Source organism: Mobula hypostoma, chromosome 13 (genome assembly GCF_963921235.1).
Source record: "Mobula hypostoma chromosome 13, sMobHyp1.1, whole genome shotgun sequence".
Taxonomy (NCBI): Eukaryota; Metazoa; Chordata; class Chondrichthyes; order Myliobatiformes; family Myliobatidae; genus Mobula; species Mobula hypostoma.
This window is the reverse complement of record NC_086109.1, coordinates 45339382-45366602: the sequence shown is the minus strand read 5'-3', so window position 1 is coordinate 45366602 and position 27221 is coordinate 45339382. Positions and strand designations below refer to the sequence as shown.

Genomic DNA, 27221 nt, shown 5'->3' with positions numbered 1-27221 from the left:
TTGTGTGAAAAAGTTTTTTTTAAAATGAGGCAACAAAATCATCCAGGCTTCTTGAACATTTGAAGAGAATACACACTGATAAAGCAAATGTTTTCAGTCACTTTGTGAGAACTTTCAGAAATTGAACCACTTCAAAACATATTTGCCAGCACTTCACAACAAAACAGGGATGGTTTGCATACTTCATACGGCATTTCATTGCTCATTGTTAAATCTGAAAAGCCCCATATACAATAGGAGAACTGATTCTGCCAGCAGTAAGGGAGGTTCTGAGTGCAGTTTTGCATAAGTCACCAGACCAAATAATTAAAGCAATTCTGCTCGGTGACAACTCTGTTCAAAGATGAATAGATGAAATGTCTGAGAATGTAGAAGACACATTCTGCAACATACTTGGGACAACATATATTGCTTGGCATTTGAATGAGTCAACTGTGCCAGGCAACAAGTCTTCACTTCTTGGTTTTGTTCGCTTCAATAAAGAATCAGAATCAGGTTTAATATCATTGAGATATGTTGTGAAATTTGTTGTCTTCACAGCAGCAGTACATAATAATAGAAAAAAGTGAATTACAATATACATAAAATAGTTCAATAAGTAGTGCAAAAATAGACATTAAAAAGTAGTGAGGCAGTGTTCCAAGGGTTCAATGTCCATTCAGAAATTGATGGCAGAGAGGAAGAAGCTGTTCCTGAATTATTGAATGTGTGCCTTCAAGCTTCTGTACCTCCTTCCTGATGGTAGTGATGAGAACAAGGCATGACCTGGGTGATGGGGGTCCTTAATGATGGATGCCGCCTTTTTGAGGCATCACTCCGTGAAGTTGTTCTGGATACTATGAAGGCTAGTGCCCATGATGGAGCTGACTAAGTTTAGAACTCTCTGTGCAGCCTACTTTGATCCTGTGTAGTACCCCTCCCCCCATGCTAGATGGCGATGCAGCCAGTTAGAATGCTCTCCATGTATGGCTGTGGAAGTTTGCGTGCGTCTTAGGTGACTTACCAAATCACCTCAAACTCCAAGTGAAATATAACTGTTGTTTTTGTAGCTGCATCAACATGTTGTATCCAGGATAGATCCTCAGATATAGTGACACCCAGGAGCTTGAAATTGCTCACACTCACCACTTTGAGTTGGAAGAGAAAGAAAGGATACCAGATGATCAGAATCAAAATCAGGTTTATTATCACCAGCATATGTTATGAAAAATTTGTTGACTTAGCAGCAGCAGTATAATGCGATACATAATAACAATTGTTCATCCCAGTTTGGCAAAAGAATAAATCAAGGAAGGTAGTGCACCCGTGGCTGACAAGAGAAATTAGGGATAGTATCAATTCCAAAGAAGTAGCATACAAATTAGCCAGAGAAAGTGGCTCACCTGAAGACTGGGAGAAATTCAGAGTTCAGCAGAGGAGGACAAAGGGCTTAATTAGGAAGGGGAAAAAAGATTATGAGAGAAAACTGGCAGAGAACATAAAAACGGACTGTAAAAGCTTTTATAGATATGTAAAAAGGAAAAGACTGATAAAGACAAATGTAGGTCCCCTGCAGACAGAAACAGGTGAATTGATTATGGGGAGCAAGGACATGGCAGACCAACTGAATAATTACTTTGGTTCTGTCTTCACTAAGGAGGACATAAATAATCTTCCAGAAATAGTAAGGGACAGAGGGTCCAGTGAGATGGAGGAACTGAGTGAAATACATGTTAGTAGGGAAGTGGTGTTAGGTAAATTGAAGGGATTGAAGGCAGATAAATCCCCAGGGCCAGATGGTCTGCATCCTAGAGTGCTTAAGGAGGTAGCCCAAGAAATAGTGGATGCATTAGTGATAATTTTTCAAAACTCGTTAGATTCTGGACTAGTTCCTGAGGATTGGAGGGTGGCTAATGTAACCCCACTTTTTAAAAAAGGAGGGAGAGAGAAACCGGGGAATTATAGGCCGGTTAGCCTAACGTCGGTGGTGGGGAAACTGCTGGAGTCAGTTATCAAGGATGTGATAACAGCACATTTGGAAAGCAGAGAAATGATCGGACAAAGTCAGCATGGATTTGTGAAAGGAAAATCATGTCTGACGAATCTCATAGAATTTTTTGAGGATGTAACTAGTAGAGTGGATAGGGGAGAACCAGTGGATGTGGTATATTTGGATTTTCAAAAGGCTTTTGACAAGGTTCCACACAGGAGATTAGTGTGCAAACTTAAAGCACACGGTATTGGGGGTAAGGTATTGGTGTGGGTGGAGAATTGGTTAGCAGACAGGAAGCAAAGAGTGGGAATAAACGGGACCTTTTCAGAATGGCAGGCAGTGACTAGTGGGGTACCGCAAGGCTCAGTGCTGGGACCCCAGTTGTTTACAATATATATTAATGACTTGGATGAGGGAATTAAATGCAGCATCTCCAACTTTGCGGATGACACGAAGCTGGGTGGCAGTGTTAGCAGTGAGGAGGATGCTTAGAGGATGCAGGGTGACTTGGATAGGTTGGGTGAGTGGGCAAACTCATGGCAGATGCAATTTAATGTGGATAAATGTGAAGTTATCCACTTTGGTGGCAAAAATAGGAAAACAGATTATTATCTGAATGGTGGCCGATTAGGAAAAGGGGAGGTGCAACGAGACCTGGGTGTCATTATACACCAGTCATTGAAAGTGGGCATGCAGGTACAGCAGGCGGTGAAAAAGGCGAACGGTATGCTGGCATTTATAGCGAGAGGATTCGAGTACAGGAGCAGGGAGGTACTACTGCAGTTGTACAAGGCCTTGGTGAGACCACACCTGGAATATTGTGTGCAGTTTTCGTCCCCTAATCTGAGGAAAGACATCTTTGCCATAGAGGGAGTACAAAGAAGGTTCACCAGATTGATTCCTGGGATGGCAGGTCTTTCATATGAAGAAAGACTGGATGAACTGGGCTTGTACTCGTTGGAATTTAGAAGATTGAGGGGGGATCTGATTGAAACGTATAAGATCCTAAAGGGATTGGACAGGCTAGATGCGGGAAGATTGTTCCCAATATTGGGGAGGTCCAGAACGAGGGGTCACAGTTTGAGGATAGAGGGGACGCCTTTTAGGACCGAGATTAGGAAAAACTTCTTCACACAGAGAGTGGTGAATCTGTGGAATTCTCTGCCACAGCAAACTGTTGAGGCCAGTTCATTGGCTATGTTTAAGAGGGAGTTAGATATGGTCCTTGTGGCTACAGGGGTCAGGGGGTATGGAGGGAAGGCTGGGTTCTGAGTTGGATGATCAGCCATGATCATAATAAATGGCGGTGCAGGCTCGAAGGGCCGAATGGCCTACTCCTGCACCTAATTTCTATGTTTCTATGTTTCTATAATAAGTATAGAAAAATAAATAAATGAATTATAGTAAGAATATATGTATATTAAAGAGTTAAATTATAGGAGGGCAAAAACAGAAATAATAAAAAAAAGTGAGGTAGTGTTCACAGGTTCAATATCCATTCAGTAATCAGATGGCAGAGGGGAAGAAGCTGTTCCTGAATTGCTGAGTGTGTGCCTTCAAGCTTCAGTACCTCCTTTCTGATGGTAACAATGAGAAGAGGGCATGTCCTGGTTGATGGAGGTCCTTAATGGACGCTCCTTGAAGAAGTCTTGGAAACTACAGAGGCTAGTACCCATGAGGAAACTGATTAATTTTACAAGTTTCTAGAAACATAGAAACATAGAAAACCTACAGCACAATACAGGCCCTTTGGCCCACAAAACCGTGCCGAACATGTCTCTATCTTAGAAATTACTAGGGTTACCCATAGCCCTCTATTTTTCTAAGCTCCATGTACCTATCCAAAAGTCTCTTAAAAGACCCTATTGTATCCGCCTCCACCACCGTTGCCGGCAGCCCATTCCACGTACTCACCACTCTCTGCGTAAAAAACTTACTCCTGACATCTCCTCTGTACCTACTCCCAAGCACCTTAAACCTATGCCCTCTTGTGGCAGCCATTTCAGCCCTGGGGAAAAGCCTCTGACTTTCCACCCGATCAATACCTCTCATCATCTTATACACCTCTATCAGGTCATCTCTCATCCCCCGTCACTGCAAGGAGAAAAGGCCAATTTCACTCAACCTGTATTCAAAAGGCATGCTCCCTATTCCAGTCAACATCCTTGTAAATCTCCTCTGCACCCTTTCTATGGTTTCCACATCCTTCCTGTAGTGAGGCAACCAGAACTGAGCACTGTAATCCAAGTGGGGTCTGACCAGGGTTCTATACAGCTGCAACATTACCTCTCAGCTCCTAAACTCAATCCCACGATTGATGAAGGCCAATGTACCGTATGCCTTCTTAACCACAGAATCAACCTGTGCAGCTGCTTTGAACATCCTATGGACTCGGACCCCAAGATCCCTCTGAACCTCCACTCTCCCCACTTCTGATTCCTCTATGGGGATTAGTTCATCTTCCCTCATCTTACCCTTTCTGCAGTCCACAATCTGCTCTTTGTTCTTACTGATGTTGAGTGCATCTGATGATCTTTAAGTGTATCGTGTGTATCTGGGTGAGCTGCATAAGGACATGTCAGAGAAATTTCAGGACCTTCTCACAATCCAAATTCCTATTTGGGTAAAAAAAATCCATTCCTGAGCGCTTGTAATGAGGAATTAACAGGAGGGATGTGGAAGAACTGATCTTGCTACAAAATTACTTTGAGCTGAAGCCAAGATTCAAAAAATTATATTAAGACTTTTGGTTGCAGAAATAAAACTCTGAAATCTATCTTGCACTGTGGAAAAATGTCAAGATGTTCTTTACTGCCTTTCCAATATCATTTCAGTAAAGGAATTACAGAGGCATGAGAGAGGCGTTGTCCAGAATTGATTGGAAGAGAACACTAGCAGGGATGACAGCACAGCAGCAATGGCCAAAATTTTTGAAAGCAATTCGGAAGGCACAGGGTATATACATCCAAAGAGGAAAAAGTCTTCTGAAGGAAAGATGATGCAACAGCGGCTAACAAGAGAAGTCAAAACCGACATAAAAGCCAAAGAGAGGACATATAATAGAGCAAAAATTAGTGGGAAGATCGAAGATTGGGAAGCTTTTAAAAACCAACAGAAGGCAACTAAAGAAGTTATTAAGAAGTAAAGATGGTGAAAATAGGTGAGCCAATAATATTTAAGAGGATACCAAAAGTTTCTTCAGATAGATAAAGTGTAAAAGAGAGGTGAGAGTGGATATCAGACCACTGGAAAATGATGCTGGAGAGGTAGTAATGGGGGCAAGGAAAAGGCAGATGAACTGAATAGGTATTTTGCAACAGTCTTCACTGTGGAAGACACTAACAGTATGATGGAAGTTGCAGGTGTTGGGGCATGAAGTGTGTGAATTTACCATAACTAGAGAAAGGAAACTGAAAGGTCTGCAAGTAGATAAATCACCTGGACCAGATGGTCTACACCCCAGAGTTCTGAAAGAGGTGGCTGAAGAGATGGTGGAGGCATTAGTAATGATCTTTCAAGAATCACTAGATTCCGGAATGGTTCCAGTAAATTGCAAATGTAACTCCACTCTTCAAGAAGGGAGAGAAAGGAAACTATAGGCCAGTTAGTCTGACCTCAGTGGTTGAGAAGATGTTGGAGTCAATTATTAAGGATGAGGTCTCAGAGTACTTGGAGGCACATGATAAAATTGGCCATAGTCAGTATAGTTTCCTCAAGGAAAAGTCCTGCCTGACAAATCTGTTGGAATTCTTTGAAGAACTAACAAGGAGGAGAGCTAGGCTTATACTCGTTGGAATTTAGTAGATTGAGGGGGGATCTGATTGAAACGTATAAAATCCTAAAGGGGTTTGGACAGGCTAGATGCAGGAAGATTGTTCCCGATGTTGGGGAAGTCCAGAACGAGGGGTCACAGTTTGAGGATAAAGGGGAAGCCTTTTAGGACTGAGATTAGGAAGAACTTCTTCACACAGAGAGTGGTGAATCTGTGGAATTCTCTGCCACAGGAAACAGTTGAGGCCAGTTCATTGGCTATATTTAAGAGGGAGTTAGATATGGCCCTTGTGGCTAAAGGGATCGGGGGTATGGAGGGAAGGCTGGTACAGGGTTCTGAGTTGGATGATCAGCCATGATCATAATAAATGGCGGTGCAGGCTCGAAGGGCTGAATGGCCTACTCCTGCACCTATTTTCTATGTTTCTATGTTTCTATGAGAGACAAAGGTTGATGTTGTGCATTTGGATTTTCAGAAGGCCTTTGACAAGGTGCCGCACATGAGGCTGCTTACCAAGCTGTGAGCACGTGGTATTACAGGAAAGATGCTAGCATGGGTAAAGCAGTGGCTAATTGGCAGGAGACCAAAAGTGGGAATAAAGGGAGCTTTTTCTTGTTGGCTGCTGGTGTTCCACAGGGGTCTGTGTTTGAACCGATTCTTTTTTACACAATATATCAATGATTTGGATGATGGAACCGATAGCTTTGTTACTAAGTTTGCAGACGATATGAAGTTTGGTGGACGGGCAGGTAGTTTTGAGGAAGTAAAGAGGCTACTGCAGGACTTAGATTAGGAGAATGGGCAAAGAAATGGCAGATGAAATGCAGTGCTTCGAGGTGTATAATCATTCACTTTGGTAGAAGAAATGAAAGAGTTGACTATTCTCTAAATGGAGAGAAAAAAAAACAAACATCTGAGGTGCAAAGGGACTTGGGAATCCTTGTGCAGAATTGCCTAAAGGTAAATTTGCAGTTTGAGTCTGTGGTGAGGAAGGCAAATGCAACGCTGGCATTCATTTCAAGAGGACTGGAATATAAAAGCATGGATGTAATGTTGAGACTTTATAAAACTCTGATGAGGCCTCACTTGGAGTATTGTGAACAGTGCATGGCTAATGCACTGGCTGTCCAAATTTATTTTCCTGGCTGGGCAACACAGATAAACTCCATGCTCACTTTTGAGCAGGAAAGCAGAAATGGGAAGTAAGAAATGGGATGTCCATGCATGTCCATCTGTCACCACTGTAATATTTCTCTGAAAAGCAGTAGGAACAAGCAGGGAAGGAGAAGTATGTTGTAATGTAGGAACACAGCCAATTTATGCAGAGAAGGCTTTCATAAAGAACAATGTCATAAAAAATGGATAATAGGGTCTCAAATTTTGTTCACCCAGCTCTGAAACAATACAATAGCAAACTAGGGTCGCCCTTTGTTGAAAGATTTTGAGTACTTTATGGGTATGTAAACATCCATTAGATTTTTGCTCTCCCTAGCACAATTTTTCTGGCATAAAACTTCAACAGTTAATGGGGAGAAACACACCAGATTTTTCTGAGCTGCTGATTTTCTTCAGTATTTTTTGATTTTATTGTAGTTTTCTAGCAGTTCCTTATTGTCAATTTTTGAATTTCAACAGTCCAATAAAAAGTTAACTGTTCTTATTTATCTGACAAGCCAGCTAGGTTTCATTTACCGTTTCCCATGGAACTGTGCTATTTATGAGGGGTACTGTTAAACTGTAACATATCCTCACTGAGGTTTCTGATCTCAACAGCAACCTCACATGTGTTCCTTGACTTTGTCTATAAAGGTGAGTTTGAATCACTCCCGGTGGCTCTGCCTCAGGACCATTGCAGACTGCAGGTGATCTGTGCTATATTGCAGAATTGGCTATTTGCTGCTTCGTTAAGAGGACTGGCAAACTCCAAACTCAAGGACAACAATTTTTTTTAGCCTACAGGCACTAGCAGAGCAGGCCTATGTTATCAGCTGTGCCATGGTTCTGGAATCCAAAATTTACAACAAGGTCTATGGACAGACCTCCCTGCAAGCCTCTTGCTGGGAATTCTTGGTTGTGACCCACGTGCAGTGAGAACATGGTTCCTGTGTGCATTATTCTTCATTGTACAGGTCTCTCTGACCTTCTGGAGATAAACCCCATTCACCTCTCTTCAGTTCACCCTCCATTCGCCATCCGCCCTGCTCTGCTGGGGCAGAAGCTGACAGCGATGCAGGTGGATGCTTCCCTGGTATCATGGATTCTTGATTACCTGACTGGCAGACCACAGTACGTGTGCTTGCAACACTGTGTGTCTGACAGAGAGATCAGCAGCACTGGGGCTCCACAGGGGACTGTCTTGTCTCCCCTTCTCTTCACCATTTACACCTCGGACTTCAACTACTGCACAGAGTCTTGTCATCTTCAGAAGTTTTCGGATGACTCTGCCATAGTTGGATGCATCAGCAAGGGAGATGAGGCTGAATACAGGGCTACGGTAGGATACTTTGCTACATGGTGTGAGCAGAATTATCTGCAGCTTAATGTGAAAAAGACTAAGGAGCTGGTGGTAGACCAGAGGAGAGCTAAGGTACCGGTGACCCCTGTTTCCATCCAGGGGGTCAGTGTGGACATGGTGGTGGATTACAGATACCTGGGGGTAAGAATTGACAATAAACTGGACTGGTCAAAGAACACTGAGGCTGTCTACAAGAAGGGTCAGAGCCGTCTCTATTTCCTGAGGAGACTGAGGTCCTTTAACATCTGTCGGATGATGCTGAGGATGTTCTACGAGTCTGTGGTGGCCAGTGCTATCATGTTTGCTGTTGTGTGCTGGGGCAGCAGGCTAAGGGTGGCAGACACCAACAGAATCAACAAACTCATTCATAAGGCCAGTGATATTGTGGGGATGGAACTGGACTCTCTGACAGTGGTGTCTGAAAAGAGGATGTTGTCTAAGTTGCATGCCATCTTGGTCAATGTCTCCCATCCACTACATAATGTACTGGGTGGGCACAGGAGTACATTCAGCCAGAGAGTCATTCCACCGAGATGCAACACAGAGCGTCATAGGAACTCATTTCTGCCTGTGGCCATCAAACTTTACAACTCCTCCCTTGGAGGGTCAGACACCCTGAGCCAATAGGCCGGTCCTGGACTTATTTCATAATTTACTGGCATAATTTACATATTATTATTTAACTATTTATGGTTTTATTACTATTTATTATTTATGGAGCAACTGTAACGAAAACCAATTTCCCCCGGGATGAATAAAGTATGACTATTACTACTACTATTCATTCGGGAGCCGTATTCCTCTACGACTGGAGGAATACTGATTATGGCTGTATGCTCCTTCAAGAACTGACTGCTGGGCTTGTACCTGTTGGATGTTTGCTGAGTATCCATGTGTAATGTCATACAGGAAATGTAACATCAGACTTCTGTGAACTTTGCAAACACAGTTCTTGCTCTTTCTGCATTACGGTGATCCATTGTGCTGTTTTAAGATGAGAATGCGGAGAGAAACGCAGACTTAAATCTAAGTATATATTTTAGTCATGGAGCCACAGAGAAATACAGCACACAAGCAAACCCTTTTGCTCACTGTATCCATGCCAGTCCTACGTTAAGCCTTCTTTTATTCTCTCTGCATTCTCAGATACTCTTCCCGAACTCTTCGGCTCACTTGCACAGTACGGCCAGTTTACAGTGTCCAATTAGCCTTCCAGCCCATTTAGAGACATAGAGTCATAGAAAAGTACAGCAGAGAAACAGGCCCTTCGGCCCATTTAAACTGCCTACTCCCATTTGTGGGAAGAAACTGGAGCATTCAGAGGACAGCCATATGGTCACAGGGAGATGATGCAAACTCCACTCATACAGCACTGGAGGTCAAGATTAAACTGGGTCTCTGGTGCTCTGAGGCTGCAGATTTACCAGCTGTACCCACACCATGCTGTTATTAATTGAGGGATAAATGTTGGCCAGGACAAAAGCTGTATGTAGCTAACCTACTCCTTGAGGATCTAAACAGCAAATTTTCATTTCCCTCCACAGATGCTGTCTGACCTGCTGAGTTCCTCCATCATTTTTTGTGTGTTGCTTCAGATTTCCTGCATCTGCAGTCTCTCTTGTGTCTCTGAAATTGTACCTTGTTTTTTGTCTATGTATTTATCTGACAGAGCTATCAGACTTCATTTAACATCTCACCTGAAAGGCAGCCCCTCCAACAATGCATCTGCACTGGACCATTACCTCTCTGGGTGGGACTTGAAACCACCAGGTACCAAACAGATGAGCCCTGCTGACTGCTACATCTATATATTAATAGAAATCTTTGTTCTGTTCCATCTGTATGATCGATCTGAGTGCCAGGCCGATTTGGAAAGTTCAGGTACAGGCCGAAACGTAGTGTGGGGTCCAGGCCCAGAGCTTATCGATGCTGCAGTGCCTGGGTCTTAGACTGAGGGACGATCTGGTGTTTGGACGTTTTAAATGCCGGGCCAGATGGATTGAAATGGCAGGGTGTCAGGATCAGAGGGGGGAGCCGGGCCCGTTCTGCTGGCTGCTCCAGACATTTACTCCACTCAGGCCGAGGCTGTGGCCTGCTGTTGCTGCTCCAGGTTTTGTGCCTGTGAGCTCTGCTGTGTAATGAACTGAGGCTGAGGATGTGGGCCCGCTCTGGGCTTTGAGTCTACGGACTCTCTTTCATTCTGAGTGTTGTTGCTTGCTTTTATTGTTTGCATGATTGGTGTTTTTTTTCTCCCTCTCAGCACATTGTGTGTTTGTTAGTCTTTTTTAATGGGTTATTTTGGGTTTCTTGTTTTGTGGCTGTCTGTAAGGAACAAAGTTGAAGATTATATAATTTATACATACTTTGATAATAAATGTACTTTGAGCTTTGAACTTCTGACCTCTGTTTAATCCCAAATATGCCAGCAAACTGGGCAATTATGAGGGCCAGCATTGAAATGGCGTGTGTTGGTCTGATGGCCGAATGGATGCACTGATTGCAGAATATCTATATATAAAACATTAATGAACACGGCGTATTTTTGACATCTAAGGAAGGTCACGAGGGCTGCGCTTTCGAGGTGGGTAAAGCTTGGCTCGTGACCGCAGGGTATAGCGCGTGCACGCCCCGCGCGGGCGGTGCGCGCGCGAGGTCCCGGAACGCTGACGTCAGCAGCAGGAGGCGGCGCTCACTCGCGCCGTGTCCGCGCCCGGATCTGGTGCAGGTAGTGATGGAGCTGCGGAGCGAGTTGCTGAAGTCCATCTGGTATGCGTTCACGGCGCTGGACGTGGAGAAGAGCGGCAAAGTGTCCAAGTCCCAGCTGAAGGTAAGGCGCTGCGAGCCGAGGCCCCGAGGAACGGCGCTGGGGGTACTGGCGCGGACAACAGGGACTGCGAGTTCCAGCGTTGTGTTGGCAGGGAGTTGGTACTGAGGATGTGGCAGACACTTTTAAAAAGTTTTCATCGGCTGAATTGGGCGCAAGTTTGGTGTCTGTTGTGTTTCCTCTACTTTAAGCAACGCACAGACACGTTTCTGATGGTGTTTTAGAGACAGGAAGTCTTGGCTTGTGCAACGAGTCAAAAAGGTAGAGAGGCTTGTGCTTCAACTTGTCGATGTGCCTTTTTTATTGTTTTTTTAAATTTGTATTCTTAATTTACTGTCCAGCTACTTCACCGTGGTTTTTGCTACAGTGGCTTGCCTCTACTGAAGTCACTTTGAGTTAGAACTGATCTAAGCTGATATCAACTTTAAACTTAAAATTGGAGCCTTTTTCTCATAGAAGAAAAGCCTCTATTTAAGTTTGTCAATGCTACCAGACTTGCGTCTCTGAAAGACGCATACACAGGAAATATACAGCAACGCCAGGACAGAAGTGGTTAGAGTTCTTGTGTAGCGGAGCAGCAACTGTGAGTCACAGATTTTTTTAAAACTAATGTCCCATAGTACCAGCCTGTCTGTGCGTCTTTTGCTGAATGCGCTTTATTTTCGTTTTCGTGAGCATGATCTTTCCCGCGTTACTTTAAAAGAATCAAGCATCTAAGTCTAAAGTGATTGTTGGAAAGTGACAGCAGGAGATGAAAGCTGAAATGCAAAGAATCTTTGTCAGTACTGTTAGAGAATATGCGTCTCCGATATTTTTATGTTCACATTATTGTATACTTGAGGAAAAAAAGGGGGAAATATTGATTTGCCTGTTCTTTGTATGCGCGTTTGAGTTCCAGTGTAATCGTAACTGCACTAAGTGCCCTTTGAAGAGCATTTACTAATGCAACTTGTAGCTTAAAAACAGGATAGTCAAAAGGAAGTGTGTTAACTTGGTGTACATGACATTCTCAATGGTTCAGATGAATATCTGCGTAATCAGTGACTGGTTGAACAGCCTGTGGGATAGTGTAGCGTACTCGGCAAAGAAACAGGCCATTTGGCTATGCTGACCCGATCTCCTGTCCATTTACATGCACCAGGGTCCATATGGCCCCAATCCCTGCCCATGAATGTACCTCTCTTAAATTTTACAATGAACCAGTATCTCAAGCTCCTCGAGGATGTGTGCTTAGCCCACTGCTCTACTCTCTCTGCGCCCCGATGACTGTGTGGCTAGGCACAGCTCAATTAGTCGATGACACAACTGTTGTTGGCAGAGTTTCAGATGATGACAAGGAGGCGTACAGGGGTGAGATAGATTGGCTTGTTGAATGGTGTCACAACGTTAACTTTGCACTAAGACCAGGCAACTGATACTGCCCTTTCTCAAGGGAGGACAGGAGAACAGGCATGGTCCTTATCAAAGGATGAGCAGTGGACAGGGTAAGCAGCTTAAAGTTCCTGGGTGTCAACATCTCTGAAGATCTGTCCTGGGCCCAAGGGGTCCACGCGACAATAAAAACTGTACGACAGCTGCTGTACTGCATTAGGAGTTTGAGATTTTGTATGTCACCAAAGACAACTGCAAATTTCTACAGGTGTACAGGTTGAGCACCCCTGGTCTGAAATTCCAAAATGCGAAAACCTCGAAAATCCAAAAAATTTTTTAAACACTGTCAAAATGGGAAATTCCACAAGGTGTTGGGAATGTGCCCAGGTGACCTGCCTGTCTGTGCGCACTGCAGGCATCTCTGAGAAGTGACCTCATGTATAATGAACAGGGGTTAATGAAAAATAGAAAAACTGCATAAAGAGAAAAATGAAGATCTCGATCGTGTACTGACAGAGTGGATTGTCAGCGTCGGAGTGAACCTTTGCCGCTTAAGGGTATGCTGATCATGAAACAAGCAAAGATCTATCAGGACGAACTGAATTTGAAGGTAATTGTGACTAATCAGTAGGCTGGTTGCAGAAATTTAAGAAAAGGCACAACATTAAATTTTTAAAGCTTTGTGGTGATAAAACATCTGGTCACAAAGCAGCAGTGAATTTGCCAAAATTCTAACATGCTGAACAGCTGCATCAGTACATCCATGTAATGAATGTGTGTAGGACAAACACTGCTTACTGGCAGGATGTAAATTCAGAGTCAGTAATGTTGGTGATACCAAACAGCCACCGACTATCCATCTAGGCATCCTAGGTGGTGATAACTTGTCTTTCTGACGGTTCAGTATACCCATTATTGCTTCATGCCCAAAATTATTAAAAATATTCTAATAAAACTACCTTCAGGGTATATGTATAAGGTGTATATGTGATGTAAATGGATTTCATATTTAGATTTGGGCCCTGCCCCCAAAGTATCTCATTATATAGATGAAAATGTTCCAAGATCTGGAAAAAATCAGAAACACCTCTGGCCCCAAGCATTTTGCATGAGGGGTGCTGAAGCTGTACCATGGAGAGCATCATAACTAGCTGCGTCACTGTCTTCAATAGAGGCGCCACTACACAGCATCGGTAAAAGCTTCAGAGGGTTGCCAACTCAGCCAGCTCCATCATGGGCACCAGCCTCCCCACTGTCAAGGATAGTTTCAAAAGGTGATGCCTCAAGAAGGCAGACCCATCACTAAGGACCCTCACAATCCAGGACATGCCCCTTACTGTCACCATCAGAGAGCAGGTACAGGAGTCTGAGGACACACACTCGATGTTTCAGTGGCAGCTTCTTCCTCTCTGTAGATTTCTGTAACCATGAACATTACTTCACTTCTTGCAGTACTCAGTTATATTTTATTACATAGTAATTTTTATGTATTGCTGCATACTAGTGGCACAAAACCACACATTTCACACCATATTTCAGTGATGATAAACCTGATTCTGTGCATCTGCCACTTCTGCTGGAGGGATGGAAAAAAATACTGACTTTTGTCAATTTTTGTAGAAACTTCATGATGTGTATGTACCTGTTGTCGGAGGTTCTAACTCTAGTTTGGTTTTGGCTAATCTCCATTCTAATCTGCAGTCAGAAAAGTAATATTCAGTTGCAAAATGGTTTATAAAGATGATACTGCATTGTGTTGTTCAGCAAAGCTTTTTTCAAGTGAGCTACCGTAAAACTGTGACATAAATGTAAAATAAGACATGGTATGCTATCATAAACAGTCATTGAAATTGTGTTTATGATTGGATTCTGAGAACAAGGATCTGATCATTTAAGTTCGTTGGGCAGGATGCCGGTGAAGAAACTGAAAATAATTGTTGGCTCTTGTGTGGTATTCAGAAGTAATTCACCAGGCCCCTGCTCTTCTAATTTGACCCGCCTAAATGAACCATCTCTAAAGAGCAGGCAGAGGAGGGCCCTTTTTACACCTCTGAACTCTGAATATCACGTGGCAATTCAAAAACAATTAAGTTTCTTTGAACTGTAATAATTGTAATATAGCTATGTGCACAACAAGGTCCCTAAAGGAAAAAAATGGGACAAAGAAATAGCTATTTTCTTAATCTTGGTTGAGGTTCTGTTAGAAAAAGACACAAGAATCCTGATGAAGGGTCTCAGCCTGAAACGTCGACTGTACCTCTTCCTAGAGATGCTGCCTGACCTGCTGCGTTCACCAGCAACTTTGATGTGTGTTGCAAGAATCTTTAATGTCAATTTCAGAAATAAAGGGCCTCCCTTTTGACTGATTCACAAAAAAGATGTCAGTATATCTGTCACTGAACTGCCAGCTTAGGTTATACACTTAAGTTTCGAGAGTAGGGTTAGAGAGCACAGATCTCTGACTCAGATTGCTACCAGTCAGTAACAGTTGCCTTGTAGCTGCTGATTTGCATGAAGTATCATTGCGACTAAGGCACTGGCCCAGCTTTTGTCATCAGTAGTGAAGGGACTACACTTGTCACTGACCTTGGGAGACGAAGCTGTCAACATTTAAGCAGCCTTAAAGTGCCCCTTTTTCCTTCTGAACTTTGCATCATCATCAAAGGATCTGAGACCAAAAAGTGAAGTCAGTAATCAAGTTGGGCAACGGAGATTGAAGATCTCTCACATTAGACTGGGAAATTACAAAACCAGATTATAATCATTAACATCTTGCAAAAGACAAAATAAAGAGTGATATATGACACATTATTAAGTTAAAAGCTGAAAGAGAAATGAAAAATAAACTTTAAAAAAAAGCAATTTGTTTTTTATCATGGAATAAATGACCACAGTCAACAAATTATTTTTTCATGATGAGGGAAGTTGTTCAGTCGTACTTAGCACTTCAGAAAGCATTTTAAAAATATGTTTTTGCAGAAAATTCTTCATGAATTATTGAAGGTCATCTCAAATTATTAAAATTCTGTTGAGTGAATGGCCGGCTGATCGTTAAAGGCCTGTGGAATCCAAAGGGAAATGGCAGATTTGGGCAGTGGAAAGGAGCGAAAGGCAATGGCTGACAGATGATTTTGTGATCAGAAGGCTGTTTCCTGTAAGATTTGGGTAACCCCAGCATTTGGCTAGCTATGCTTTATTAATGACTGGGGGAATGATAAGAAATGTTGACAATTAAAAAAAAAATAGTTGTATATGTAACAGGGTCGCAGAAAACTACAACCTTTAATCTGTAGCTTGAGTATTGTGTGTAGTGTTCAGTGGAAAACGTGATTGAACGGGAGAGGGTGCAGGTGAGATTTATGAAGAGTTTGCATTGAGGAATGATTGGACGCATTAGAGTTGTTTTATTTGGAAGAGGGACTTAATTAAGGTGCATAAACTGTTAAGGGACTAGGTGAATAAATGGAAAGGAACTATTAAACCAAGGGACCATAGAAGAGTGACGTATGGACCTGATATAGCAGCCCATATGACAGGCCCTGTGTCCACAAGATTCCGCTCACTCTACCAGTGAGTCAGCAACACCATACACCGTGCATTGCAGCCGTTTACCCAGACTGGTTTGACAGCTTCTTTCAAGCCCACAATCTATCAGTTGGAAGCACAAGGCCAGCTAAAGCACGTAAACTCCACCATCTGGAAGTTGACCTCTAAGCTACATCCTGACTTGAAAATTTTTCAACATTCATTCGCTGTCAGTGGTCAAAATCCTGGAACTCTCTTCCTAATGACATTTTGGGTAAAGGACTGCAGCAATTCAAAAAGACAGCTTTATTGTCGAGATGAGGCCATACTTGGGTTGGAGGAACAACACCTTAGATTCCATCTGGGTAGCCTCCAGTATGATGGCATGAACATCAATTTCTTGAACTGGTAATGCCCCCCCTCCCTTCACCATTCCACATCCCCTTTTCCCTCTCCCAATTTATCTCCTTTCCTGCCCATCACCTCCTGCTGGTGCTCCTCCCTCTTTTCTTTCTTCCATGGCCTTCTGTCCTCTCCTATTGGATTTCCCGTATTCTCCAGCCCTGTATCTCTTTCACTGCTTAACTTTCCAGCTCTTTACTGCATCCCTCACCCCGTCCCAACATCGCTTTCACCCATCACCTTGGGTTTCTTCCTCCCCTCACATTCTTACCTTCCTACTCCAACTTTTTTCTCCAGTCCTGATGAAGGGTGTCAGCCCAAAATGTTGACTGTACTCTTTTCCATAGATGCTGCCTGGCCTGCTGAGTTTCTCCAGCATTTTGTGTGTATCACCACCACCTTCCCAAGGGCAGCTAGAGATGGGAAATTTAATGCTTACTTGGTCTGTGAAGCCCGTATCTCTTGAATAATTTTTTTTTAAATTGACAGAATAATTTTAGTCACCAAGAAATGGTAGGGGTTTGGAATCTGCAGTCTGTCGGAGGTATAAGCCTTCCTCACATACTAGCAGTATTTTGGATCCATACTTGAAGAGCCATGGTGTCTAGATACGCTAGATACAGGGGCCCTGTGGTGTCGGAGCTCTAGATAAATCACTGAGATTACTCTAGAAACAGAAGTCCTGTGGTGTCAGGACTATGGATAATTCGCTGAGATTATTCTAGATACAGGGGCCCTGTGGTGTCAGGACTCTGGATAATTCACCGATATTACTCTAGAAACAGGAGACCTGTGGTGTCAGGACTATGGATAATTCGCTGAGATTATTCTAGAAACAGGAGTCCTGTGGTGTCAGGACTCTGGGTAAATCACTGAGATTACACTAGATACAGGAGCTCTCTTGTGACTATGATGGGTATAGGGCTATATGGTCTAGCATATTGTACATTTTCTGTGATTTGAGAACACAACAGCAGAGAATTGCTGTCAGCAGCTTGCAGAATTCTTTGTGTAACTGCTCAGTGTAAATGCCAGGTTTGGCTCAATAATAACAATTTTCACTTCTCATTAGAAGATTGCAGTTTTCAATCCCATTTGAGACCTGAACACAAAAAAAATCATCTGTTTCTCCAATGCAATTTGAATGAATTTCTGAAATATCAAACACATTTTATATTCTTAGTTGGGTGTAATAACTGGAGAGAGTTCAAAGGAGGTTCACAAATGATTCCAGATTGAATGGCTTATCATATGAAGAGTGTCTGATGGCTCTGGGCCTGAATTCACTAGAATTTAGAAGAATGAGAGGTGACCTCATTGAAACTTATTGAATGGTGAAAGGCCTTGATAGAGTGGATGTTGAGAGGATGTTGAAAGGATGTTTCCTATGGTGGGAGTGTCTAGGACCAGAGGACACAGCCTCACAATAGGGGAGGGGGCATCCTTTTAGAATGGAGATGAGGAGTTTCTTTAGCCAGAGAGTGGTGAATCTGTGGGATTGTTTGCCACAGGCAGCTGTGGAGGTTGGCTTTATGTATATTTAAAGCAGAGGCTGATAGATTGATATTAGAGTGGGTTAAATCTGCACAGAATTGTGGGCCAAAGGGCCTGTACTGTGCTGTGATGTTCTGTGTTAAATATATCTCTACATCAGATTATCTGATCATTATCACGTTGTTACTTGTCAAACCTTCCTGTGCGTGTTTGGCTCCATGCATCCAATATTACAACTTTTGAAAATCCTTCAGCCCCCATGAAGTTCATTGGGATTATCTGTGGTTATGAATGGTGATACATAAAGGCAGGTATTTTCCCTTGGTAATTTTGAAAAGGCTAAGGAATGTAGCCAATAAAATGTTTTTTTTTCAGGGTTCCAGATCTGGAGCAGTGAAAGAATGATTAGAATCGTCTCCAACTGCATCTACAGCTACGTCCACACTAGACCGGATAGTTTCCTCAGTCCAGAGAGTGGTTTAATACACCTCAAAGGATTTAGACCAATTTGGGAGATGGTTAAGGGGCGACTCATATCAGTGTAAGACTTGTACAGACAGGCCAGGCGATAAAAGAATGGTGTATTGCTGTCAGAGATTGAACAGTTTCTCATTAATTCTGAAGATTCTAGGAGTATCCCATTAATTCTCCTCTTTTCATGTCATCTATAATCCCTTGAATCCATTAACAGCAAATGGCTCCCTCCCAACCTCCCCCTTTGATTCTTTTGCCAGTATTGACTGGCAGATTTCTGGAGTTACAGTTTACACTGAATGGCTTGACTATCTCAATATCACAAGATCAGTAAAATTCCAAACATGAGTTCTTGTTGCCTCTGTCAAAGCAATTGCATGTTTTCTTAGCAGCAAGCAACTAACCCTACTAAAAAATCTCAGCATGTGGCAGAGAATATTTCTGTTTGTCTATCACTTAAAATTGAGCAACCCCACCCTACAAGAATCCTTTCCTTAAATATGTAGCTGTTGGTGTCTGGGTATGCTAATAGCTGGTAAATAATGTAAATGAGGATTTCAAACGACTTGGATGTGAGTGTAGGAGGTTTGATTAGCAAGTTTGAGCGTGACACAAAACCAGTATCTTAGATAGTGAAGAAGGTTGTTTTGGGGTATAGTAGGATATAAATCAGATGGAAAATTGGTTGGATCATTGGCAGATAAAATTTAAACTGGACAAGTGTGCGAGGGTGTAAAGTCAGATTGGGGTAGGACATAGAGCACAAAGGAACGTTGACAAATACAGGTTCAATTCCATACTTGCCTGAAAGTGACACTCAGATAGAAGGTGTGACGAAAGCATGGTATGCGTTCCTTCATGTTACAACACAGAATGTAACATTTATTATGCAACATGGAGTATTCCTGGCATTTCTGGTTGCCATGCAAGTAGGAAGGACGGGACTGCACTGGAAGGAGTGCAGAGGAGATTGACAAGGATGTTGCTTGGATTGGAGGACTTTAGTCATGGGAGGAAATAGAATTAGTTGGGTTTGCTTTCCCTGAAAGGAGTTTAATAGGTAACCTGATGGTGCTATATGACATCATAAGCAGCGCTGATGGTCAGACTCTTGTCCCATGGTAAGGATATCAAAAAACAAAGTTTAAAGTGAGAAGAAGCAGTCAAAAGGTGATTTGAGGGAAAGTTTTGTTTTTACAGTGTGGTTGTTATCTGGAACTTCCTGCTAGAGGACGTGCTGGAGGTAGGTATGAGTGACATTTGTGTGAGTGACATTTAGACAAGTGCTTAAATAGGTAAGGAGTAAATGAAGTGCACTTAATACAAGCAAATGGGGATTCGTGTGGATGGGCAAGAAGATGGATCTGGTGAGCTGGAGTCCATTTCTGTGCTGATTCAGATTGTGTGTAATGGAGGTAAGAATGTAGGAATGAGAAACAATGTAGTTGCACATTACACAGTTTGAGGAATGCGCGGTCCGAATAATGTAAGACTTTAGTCATTCACAGCAATGCATATTTTGCCAATTATTTTCCTGAAAATTCATTTTCATAACATCAGGTTAATTGGTGAGTAATCACTTGAAAATGTTATTACACAACTATTTTGCCTTCAGACCAGATGTCATTAATTTAACTAATTCAAATGATCATGGAGAACAAAGTCAAATCAAACTTGAGGAAGATAAAGGGTTTACTACTTACTCCTTGCAAATGCAATTTGTACTAATTTTCTCATGCTTCCAGTAGAAGAATATTTAATGTTGTTCCAGTAACAAGTTTTACTACTTCCCTGTTCATTAGTGCCACTGGATCGGTTTCCTTTCAGAGCTCAATTAACTGGATATCTCACAACCAATGCACACAGTCAGCTAGAATGAAGTAACGGTCTCCAGGGTAGTGTCATTTGCCTGTTGATCAACTGCGGCTTCTGTTTAGCCTCCAGTCAATCGCAGTTACTCAGGAGGAATGTAACACATTGAGGTTTCATATATTGGCTTGAACTGCTGGAGTTGTCAATCTGTCATTCCTGTAGTTTTGTGGAAGACTATTGTGCATAAATTTGGATGCCACATTTCTTGTGTTGATATAATGACTCTTTTGGCTCTATTGCATTTGGGACTTGGTGAAATACATTATACAACTGCAAGATTCCTTTGTCACCATTACAGCCTAAATAACTGTCATTGTGAGAATTATCAGCAGTGGTCTTTCTTCTAGCACTTGTACCATTACACCTCTTGTCTCCTGAAGTTTCAGTTGTCACCCTGCTCCATTTATTGGATAGTGCTCAATAATGTCCCAACAATTTTCATATTTATGCTGACTTCACTGAACTCTGTCTCAGTACTGCCTGGTCTCGAGCCTCCTCTCTCGAGCTGTAATATTGTTTGTCTGATGTTCCAAATGGATATGGGGAAATCTCCTCTAACTAAGGACAGGGGGAAAATGAAGCTATCCTCCCAAACTCTCTCTTCACAACTTCTACTCCCTAGCCACTGACTTCTTCAGTGGGAGGGGACAGGACAACTAGTTGAGATGTCATCAAAGACTTGTAAAAATTGCAGTAACATTCTTACTTCTGTACTACCATCACTTTGCAATGAAAGCCATTAAATATTTTTCCTTCATAAACACGAGGAATTCTGCAGATGCTGGAAATTCAAGCAACACACGTCAAAGTTGCTGATGAACGCAGCAGGCCAGGCAGCATCTCTAGGAAGAGGTACAGTTGACGTTTCGGGCCGAGACCGTTCGTCAGGACTAACTGAAGGAAGAGCTAGTAAGAGATTTGAAAGTGGGAGGGGGAGATCCAAAATGAAAGGAGAAGACAGGAGGGGGAGGGATGGAGCCAAGAGCTGGACAGGTGATTGGCAAAAGGGATATGAAAGGGTCATGGGACAGGAGGCCCAGGGAGAAGGAAAATGGGGGGGGGGAACCCAGAGGTTGGGCAAGGGGTATAGTCAGAGGGACAGAGGGAGAAAAAGGAGAGAGAGAGAGAGAGAGAGAAAGAATGTGTGTATATAAATAAATAACGGATGGGGTACGAGGGGGAGGTGGGGCATTAGCGGAAGTTAGAGAAGTCAATGTTCATGCCATCAGATTGGAGGCTACCCAGACTGCCTGGCCTGCTGCGTTCACTAGCAACTTTGTTGTGTGTTGCTTAAGTAATTTTCCTTTCTAATTTCCTGCCATACCACTGATTTTTATCAAGCTCAGTGTCCAAAGTTTTAAAACATTGCTCTTTTCTAAATTATCGGTCATCCGGTATCCTCTTGTCTAGTTGCTCAAGTGATCATTGCCTTTTCAGAAATGGTTGTTCCTCAGTTTATGAAGCGGGTGTGTTCCTGGAAAGCATTTCATTTTCAAATTTCTTGAAATAGACTGAGTGAAGTGCATTATTTGTGGTTTTGGTATAACATATTTCATGACACAAATAATGACATAGTTTGGCAAATCAACACATACTCAGCACAGTGGAAGTTTGTAAGTCAAACATTTGTGAATTATGGAATTATTGTAAATGTAAACTCAATCTATATTTTTCACAGTTGAGGATGATGCCTTAAGTATAGTGCCTTGCACTTTTGTTTCTGAAGATCTCAAAATGCCAGAAGTGTCATTGAAACACTTCTGAAGTGTAGTCACTGTTGTGATGTATAAAATTTGGTAGTTAATATGCACAGAGCAAGTTCATGTAAATAGTCATATTACTAAGGACTGTTTTGCGCAGTTGCTTGAAGGGTAAGCATTCGCCAAATGACAAGGAAATGCCATTTGTTCTGTGTCTCTGTTACCAGAGGTGATTAGATTTTAATAACACATCCAAAAGATAGTACCTTTCGCAGTTTACCACTCTCGGTCCTATACTGATATTTTGTCATAGATTATTATGCTCCTGGAGGGGAACTTGTACTACCTTCAGAATCAAAAACCAAGTGACCCAGAGCTGAGATTTAATCAAAATAGTTCTATTTTCATTAGCTCAGCCTTGTGTAATTTTAACCTCATGCACCAATGCATACCCATTCATGTGAGTCTGCATTAGTCTGTCTGGTGTATAATTACACTTGAGTGTTTCCTGTACTTATTATTGAGAGGGTCACATTTTTAAAAACATTTTTATCATTCAATTCATTTGCTTTTTTTTAAATAAAAAGTTCTTTCTGGTGCCAAACTAAAAGTGTTTTAATTTTAAAAAATCTTTGGATTGCCATGTTAATGTTTAAACATCTTACCATATTTTTTCAATGCTGGTGCATGGGGTGAGGAGGAGAGAGCTTTCAAACATTTTCTCTTTGAAGAACGATTACATGTACCATTTCCATTTCAGACAGCGCTTTTAAAGAGATGTAGATAAATTTTCTACTGTGTTTTGGGATGTATTATTATAACAATGAAAACTGATCTGCAGCCATTAGATTTTTTCTTTAGTTAATCTGAATGAAATTGACTGAGTGAGGCAACAGAATATCTCCTTCACAGAGAGTTTTGCCCAGTAGCAAGAAGTTTCCAAGGTTGTTCTGGAACATGAAACCTCAGTGAAACCTATTGGAGAACTGCAGGTCTCAAATTCCTCTTGTGTGAGTGCAAAACTGTGTTTACTCTAGATGCCTAATGATAACGATTGGTCATTTGCGGGCTCCACAATTGTGAACCTGAATACTCGTGTCGTGGAAGGAGATGTCCTCCTTTTTTAAAGAAAGGGGCTTCCCTTCCTCCACCATCAACTCTGCTCTCAAATGCATCTCCCCCATTTCACACACATCTGCTCTCACTCCATCCTCCCGCCACCCCAGTAAGAATAGGAATCACCTTGTCCTCATCTACCACCCCACCAGCCTCCGGGTCCAACAAATAATTTTCCATAACTTCAGCCACCTCCAACGGGATCCCACCACTGAACACATCTTTCCCTCCCCCCTCCTCTGCTTTCTGCAGGGATCGCTCCCTACGCGACTCCCTTGTCCATTCGTCCCCCCCATCCCTCCCCAACGATCTCCCTCCTGGCACTCATCCTTGTAAGCGGAACAAGTGCTACACATGCCCTTACACTTCCTCCCTTACCACCATTCAGGGCCCCAGACAGTCCTTCCAGGTGAGGCAACACTTCACCTATGAGCTGGCTGGAGTGATATACTGCGTCCGGTGCTCCCGATGTGGCCTTCTATATATTGGCGAGACCTGACGCAGACTGGGAGATTGTTTCGCTGAACACCTACGCTCTGTCTGCCAGAGAAAGCAGGATCTCCCAGTGGCCACACATTTTAATTCCACGTCCTATTCCCATTCTGATATGTCTATCCATGGCCTCCTGTGCTATAAAGATGAAGCCACACTCAGGTTGGAGGAACAACACCTTATATTCCATCTGGGTAGCCTCCAACCTGATGGCATGAACATCGACTTCTCGAACTTCCGCTGATGCCCCACCTCCCCCTTGTACCCCATCCATTATTTATTTATATACACACATTCCTTTTCTCTCTCCTTTTTCTCCCTCTGTCCCCCTCACTATACCCTTTGCCCATCCGCTGGGCTTTCCCCCCTCCCCCTTTTCTTTCTCCCTAGGCCTCCTGTCCCATGATTCTCTCATATCCCTTTTGCCTATCACCTGTCCAGCTCTTGGCTCGATCCCTCCCACTCCTGTCTTCTCCTGTCATTTCGGATCTCCCCCTCCCCGTCCCACTTTCAAATCTCTTACTAGCTCTTCCTTCAGTTAGTCCTGACGAAGGGTCTCGGCCTGAAACATCGACTGTACCTCTTCCTAGAGATGCTGCCTGGCATGCTGCGTTCACCAGCAACTTTGATGTGTGTTGCTTGAATTTCCAGCATCTGCAGATTTCCTCGTGACTCGTGTCTTGAGCTTCCTACCCCGGGTGTACCCTGAAGTTTCCAAAATAGCATGTGTAGTTTTTTAATTGCAGCTTTTCAGTGATCTAAAAATGTCAAAATATCATGGTTGAGTGTATAAGACTATAAGACATCGGAGCAGAATTAGGCCATTCAGCCCATTGAGTCTGTTCCGCCATTCCATCATGGGTGATCCCAGATCCCATTCAACTCCATACACCTGCCTTCTCGCCATAACCTTTGATGCCCTGACCGATCAGGAAACTACCAACCTTAGCCTTAAATATATCCACTGGTATGGCCTCCGCTGCAGTCTGTGGCAGAGCATGCCACAGATTTACTACTCTCTGGCTAAAAAGTTCCTCCTTACCTTTTTTTCTAAAGGGTCGCCCCTCAGTTTTGAGGCTCTGCCCTCTAGTTCTGGATACCCCCACCTTAGGAAACACCCTCATCACATCCACTTTACCTAGTCCTTTCAACATTCGGTAGGTTTCAATGAGATTCCCCCCCACCCGCCCCCCACATTCTTCTAAATTCCAGTGAGTACAGACTCAGAGCTGCCAAACACTCCTCATATGTTAACCCCTTCATTCCCAGAATCAGCCTTGTGTACCTTCTGGACTCTCTCCAATGATAACACATCCTTTCTGAGATATACGGCCCAAAACTGTTGACAGTATTCCCAAGTGCGGCCTGACTAATGTCTCAGAAAGGCTCAGCATTATCTCCTTGTTTTTATATTGTATTCCCCTTGAAATAAATGCCAACATTGCATTTGCCTTCTTTCCCACGGACTCCATCTGTAAACTAACCTTCTGGGAGTCTTGCACGAGGATTCCCAAGTCCCCTTGCACCTCTGGTGTTTGAATTTTTTCACCATTTACTTAATAGTCTGCAGTTTTGCTCCTTTTACCAAAATGCATTATCATACATTTCCCGACTCTGTATTCCATCTGCCACGTTTTTGCCCATCCCTCCTATCTGTCTTCATCCTGTTGCAATCGCATCACTCCCTCAGCACTACCTACCCCTCCACCTATCTTTGTATCATCGACAAACTTTGCCACAAAGCCATCAATTCCATTATCTAAATCATTGACAAATAATATGAAAGATAACTGACCGCTGAGGAGCACCACTAGTCACTGGCAGCCAACCAGAAAAGGCCCCTTTTATTCCCACCTGCTGCCTGCCAGCCATTCCACTATCCATGCCAGTTTCTTTCCTGTAACACCATAGGATTTTAACTTGTTTAACGGCCTCATGTGGCTCCTTATCAAATGCCTTCTGAATATCCAGTAAATGACATCCACTGTTTCTCCTTTGTCCACCCTGCTTGCTACTTCCTCAAAGAACAGGTTTGTCAAGCAAGATTTCCCTTTACTGAGACCATACTGACTTCAACTTATTTTATCATTAGACTCCAAGTACCCCAAAACCTCATCATTAATAATGGACTCCAACACTTGCCCAACCAATGAGGTTAGGCTAACTGGCCTATAATTTCCTTTCTTTTGCCTTCCTCCCTTAAAGAGTGAAGTGACATTTGCAATTTTCCAGTCCTCCAGAACCCTGCCAGAATCAAGTGGTTCTTGAAAGATCATGACCAATGCATCCGTTATCTCTTCAGCAACCTCTCTCAGGACTCTGGGATGTAGTTCATCAGGTCCAGGTCACATCTCCACCTTAAGACATTTCAGTTTGCCTAGCACTTTCTCCTTTGTAATAGCAATGGCATTCACTCCTCCCTGACAGTCACGGACCTCTGGCACACTGCTAGTGTCTTCCATAGTGAAGACTGATGCAAAGTACCCATTACATCCATCCACCATTTCTTTGTCCCCCATTGCTACCTCACCAGCACCGTTTTCCAGTGGTCCAGTATCAACACTCACCTCCCATTTACTCTTTATATAACTGAAAAAACTTATAGTATCCTGCTTTATGTTATTGGCTAGTCTGTCCTTGTATTTCATCTTTTCCCATCTAATGGCTTTTTTAGTTGCCTTTTGTTGGGTTTTAAAAACTTGCCCAGTCATCCTCTATGTACTCCTGTAATGCAAAAGCCACAAAAGTATTTTTTCATTATCTTCATCTTTGAATTACATGGATCCTTCAAATGACGGATTTTACATCAAACATGATACTATGGAAATACTATGGGGATTCTACCGATAGTGACTGTTGAATGTGATCAACTGCTCAAATAGGGCTCCAGTTATTTTGATCATTAAACTGAAAATGCACAATCTCTAATGTCCACCCACCCCATGGCAATTTTCTTCTGGGCTCTGCCATGGTTCCGTTTAATTTCAGGGAATGTATCCAGTATACAACCTGAAATTCTCAAGGCTGATTTATACTTGTGCGTCAACACGACGCCGTAGGTACGGCATTGCCGCGAACCCTACGCATAGCCTACGCAGATCCCTACGCCATAGCCTGACGCGCACCTCTCCCAAAATGTAACTACGCGTCGCAGCAACTCAGACCGCAACAACTGTGATCGGTCCGCTTGGTAGCATCGCATTTCCTCCTACGCTGCAATAGCTTCCCATTGGCCGACTGAAGGGCAGGGAAGGAACTCTGGCTGCAATGCTTTCCATAAAGCTTTACAGACCTCTGAAATTATGGAGGGCACATTTCACTTTGACGAAAAAGACGCTCGCTTTAAACTTGTTTACCCCGAGAAAGACTACCATGACCATGAAGCCTTGCACGGGCAGGTGTGTGTGCATGCGCAACGTGCCCGAATTGCAGAGCGACGCAGACACACCAATGCACAAGTATCAATGTTCACAATGTGTGTAGCCACTTGTGTAGGTTACGGCGTCCATTTGACGCACAAGCATAAATCAGCCTTTACTCTTTGCAGACATCCACAAAACAGAAGAAAAACCCCAAGGAATGAATGACAGAAAATGTTGGAACCCCCAAAGCCCCCCATGCACAAGCATCAACCCTCCCCTTCCCCTCCCACTTACTCCAGCCAAAGCATCAACCCCTACCACCCACCTTGC

The 27221-nt window shown here is 43.0% G+C and overlaps 1 protein-coding gene across 1 annotated transcript in view; it reads left to right on the top strand.

Moving 5' to 3' along the window:
- The first annotated feature begins 10899 nt into the window (after positions 1-10899).
- def6a (DEF6 guanine nucleotide exchange factor a) overlaps positions 10900-27221 on the top strand; it is a 182492-nt gene continuing 166170 nt past the window's right edge. Inside the window, exon 1 of the mRNA XM_063065608.1 lies at positions 10900-11086. Coding sequence (XP_062921678.1) covers positions 10991-11086 — 96 coding nt within the window. The 5' untranslated portion in view covers positions 10900-10990. The remainder of the gene's footprint in view (positions 11087-27221) is intronic.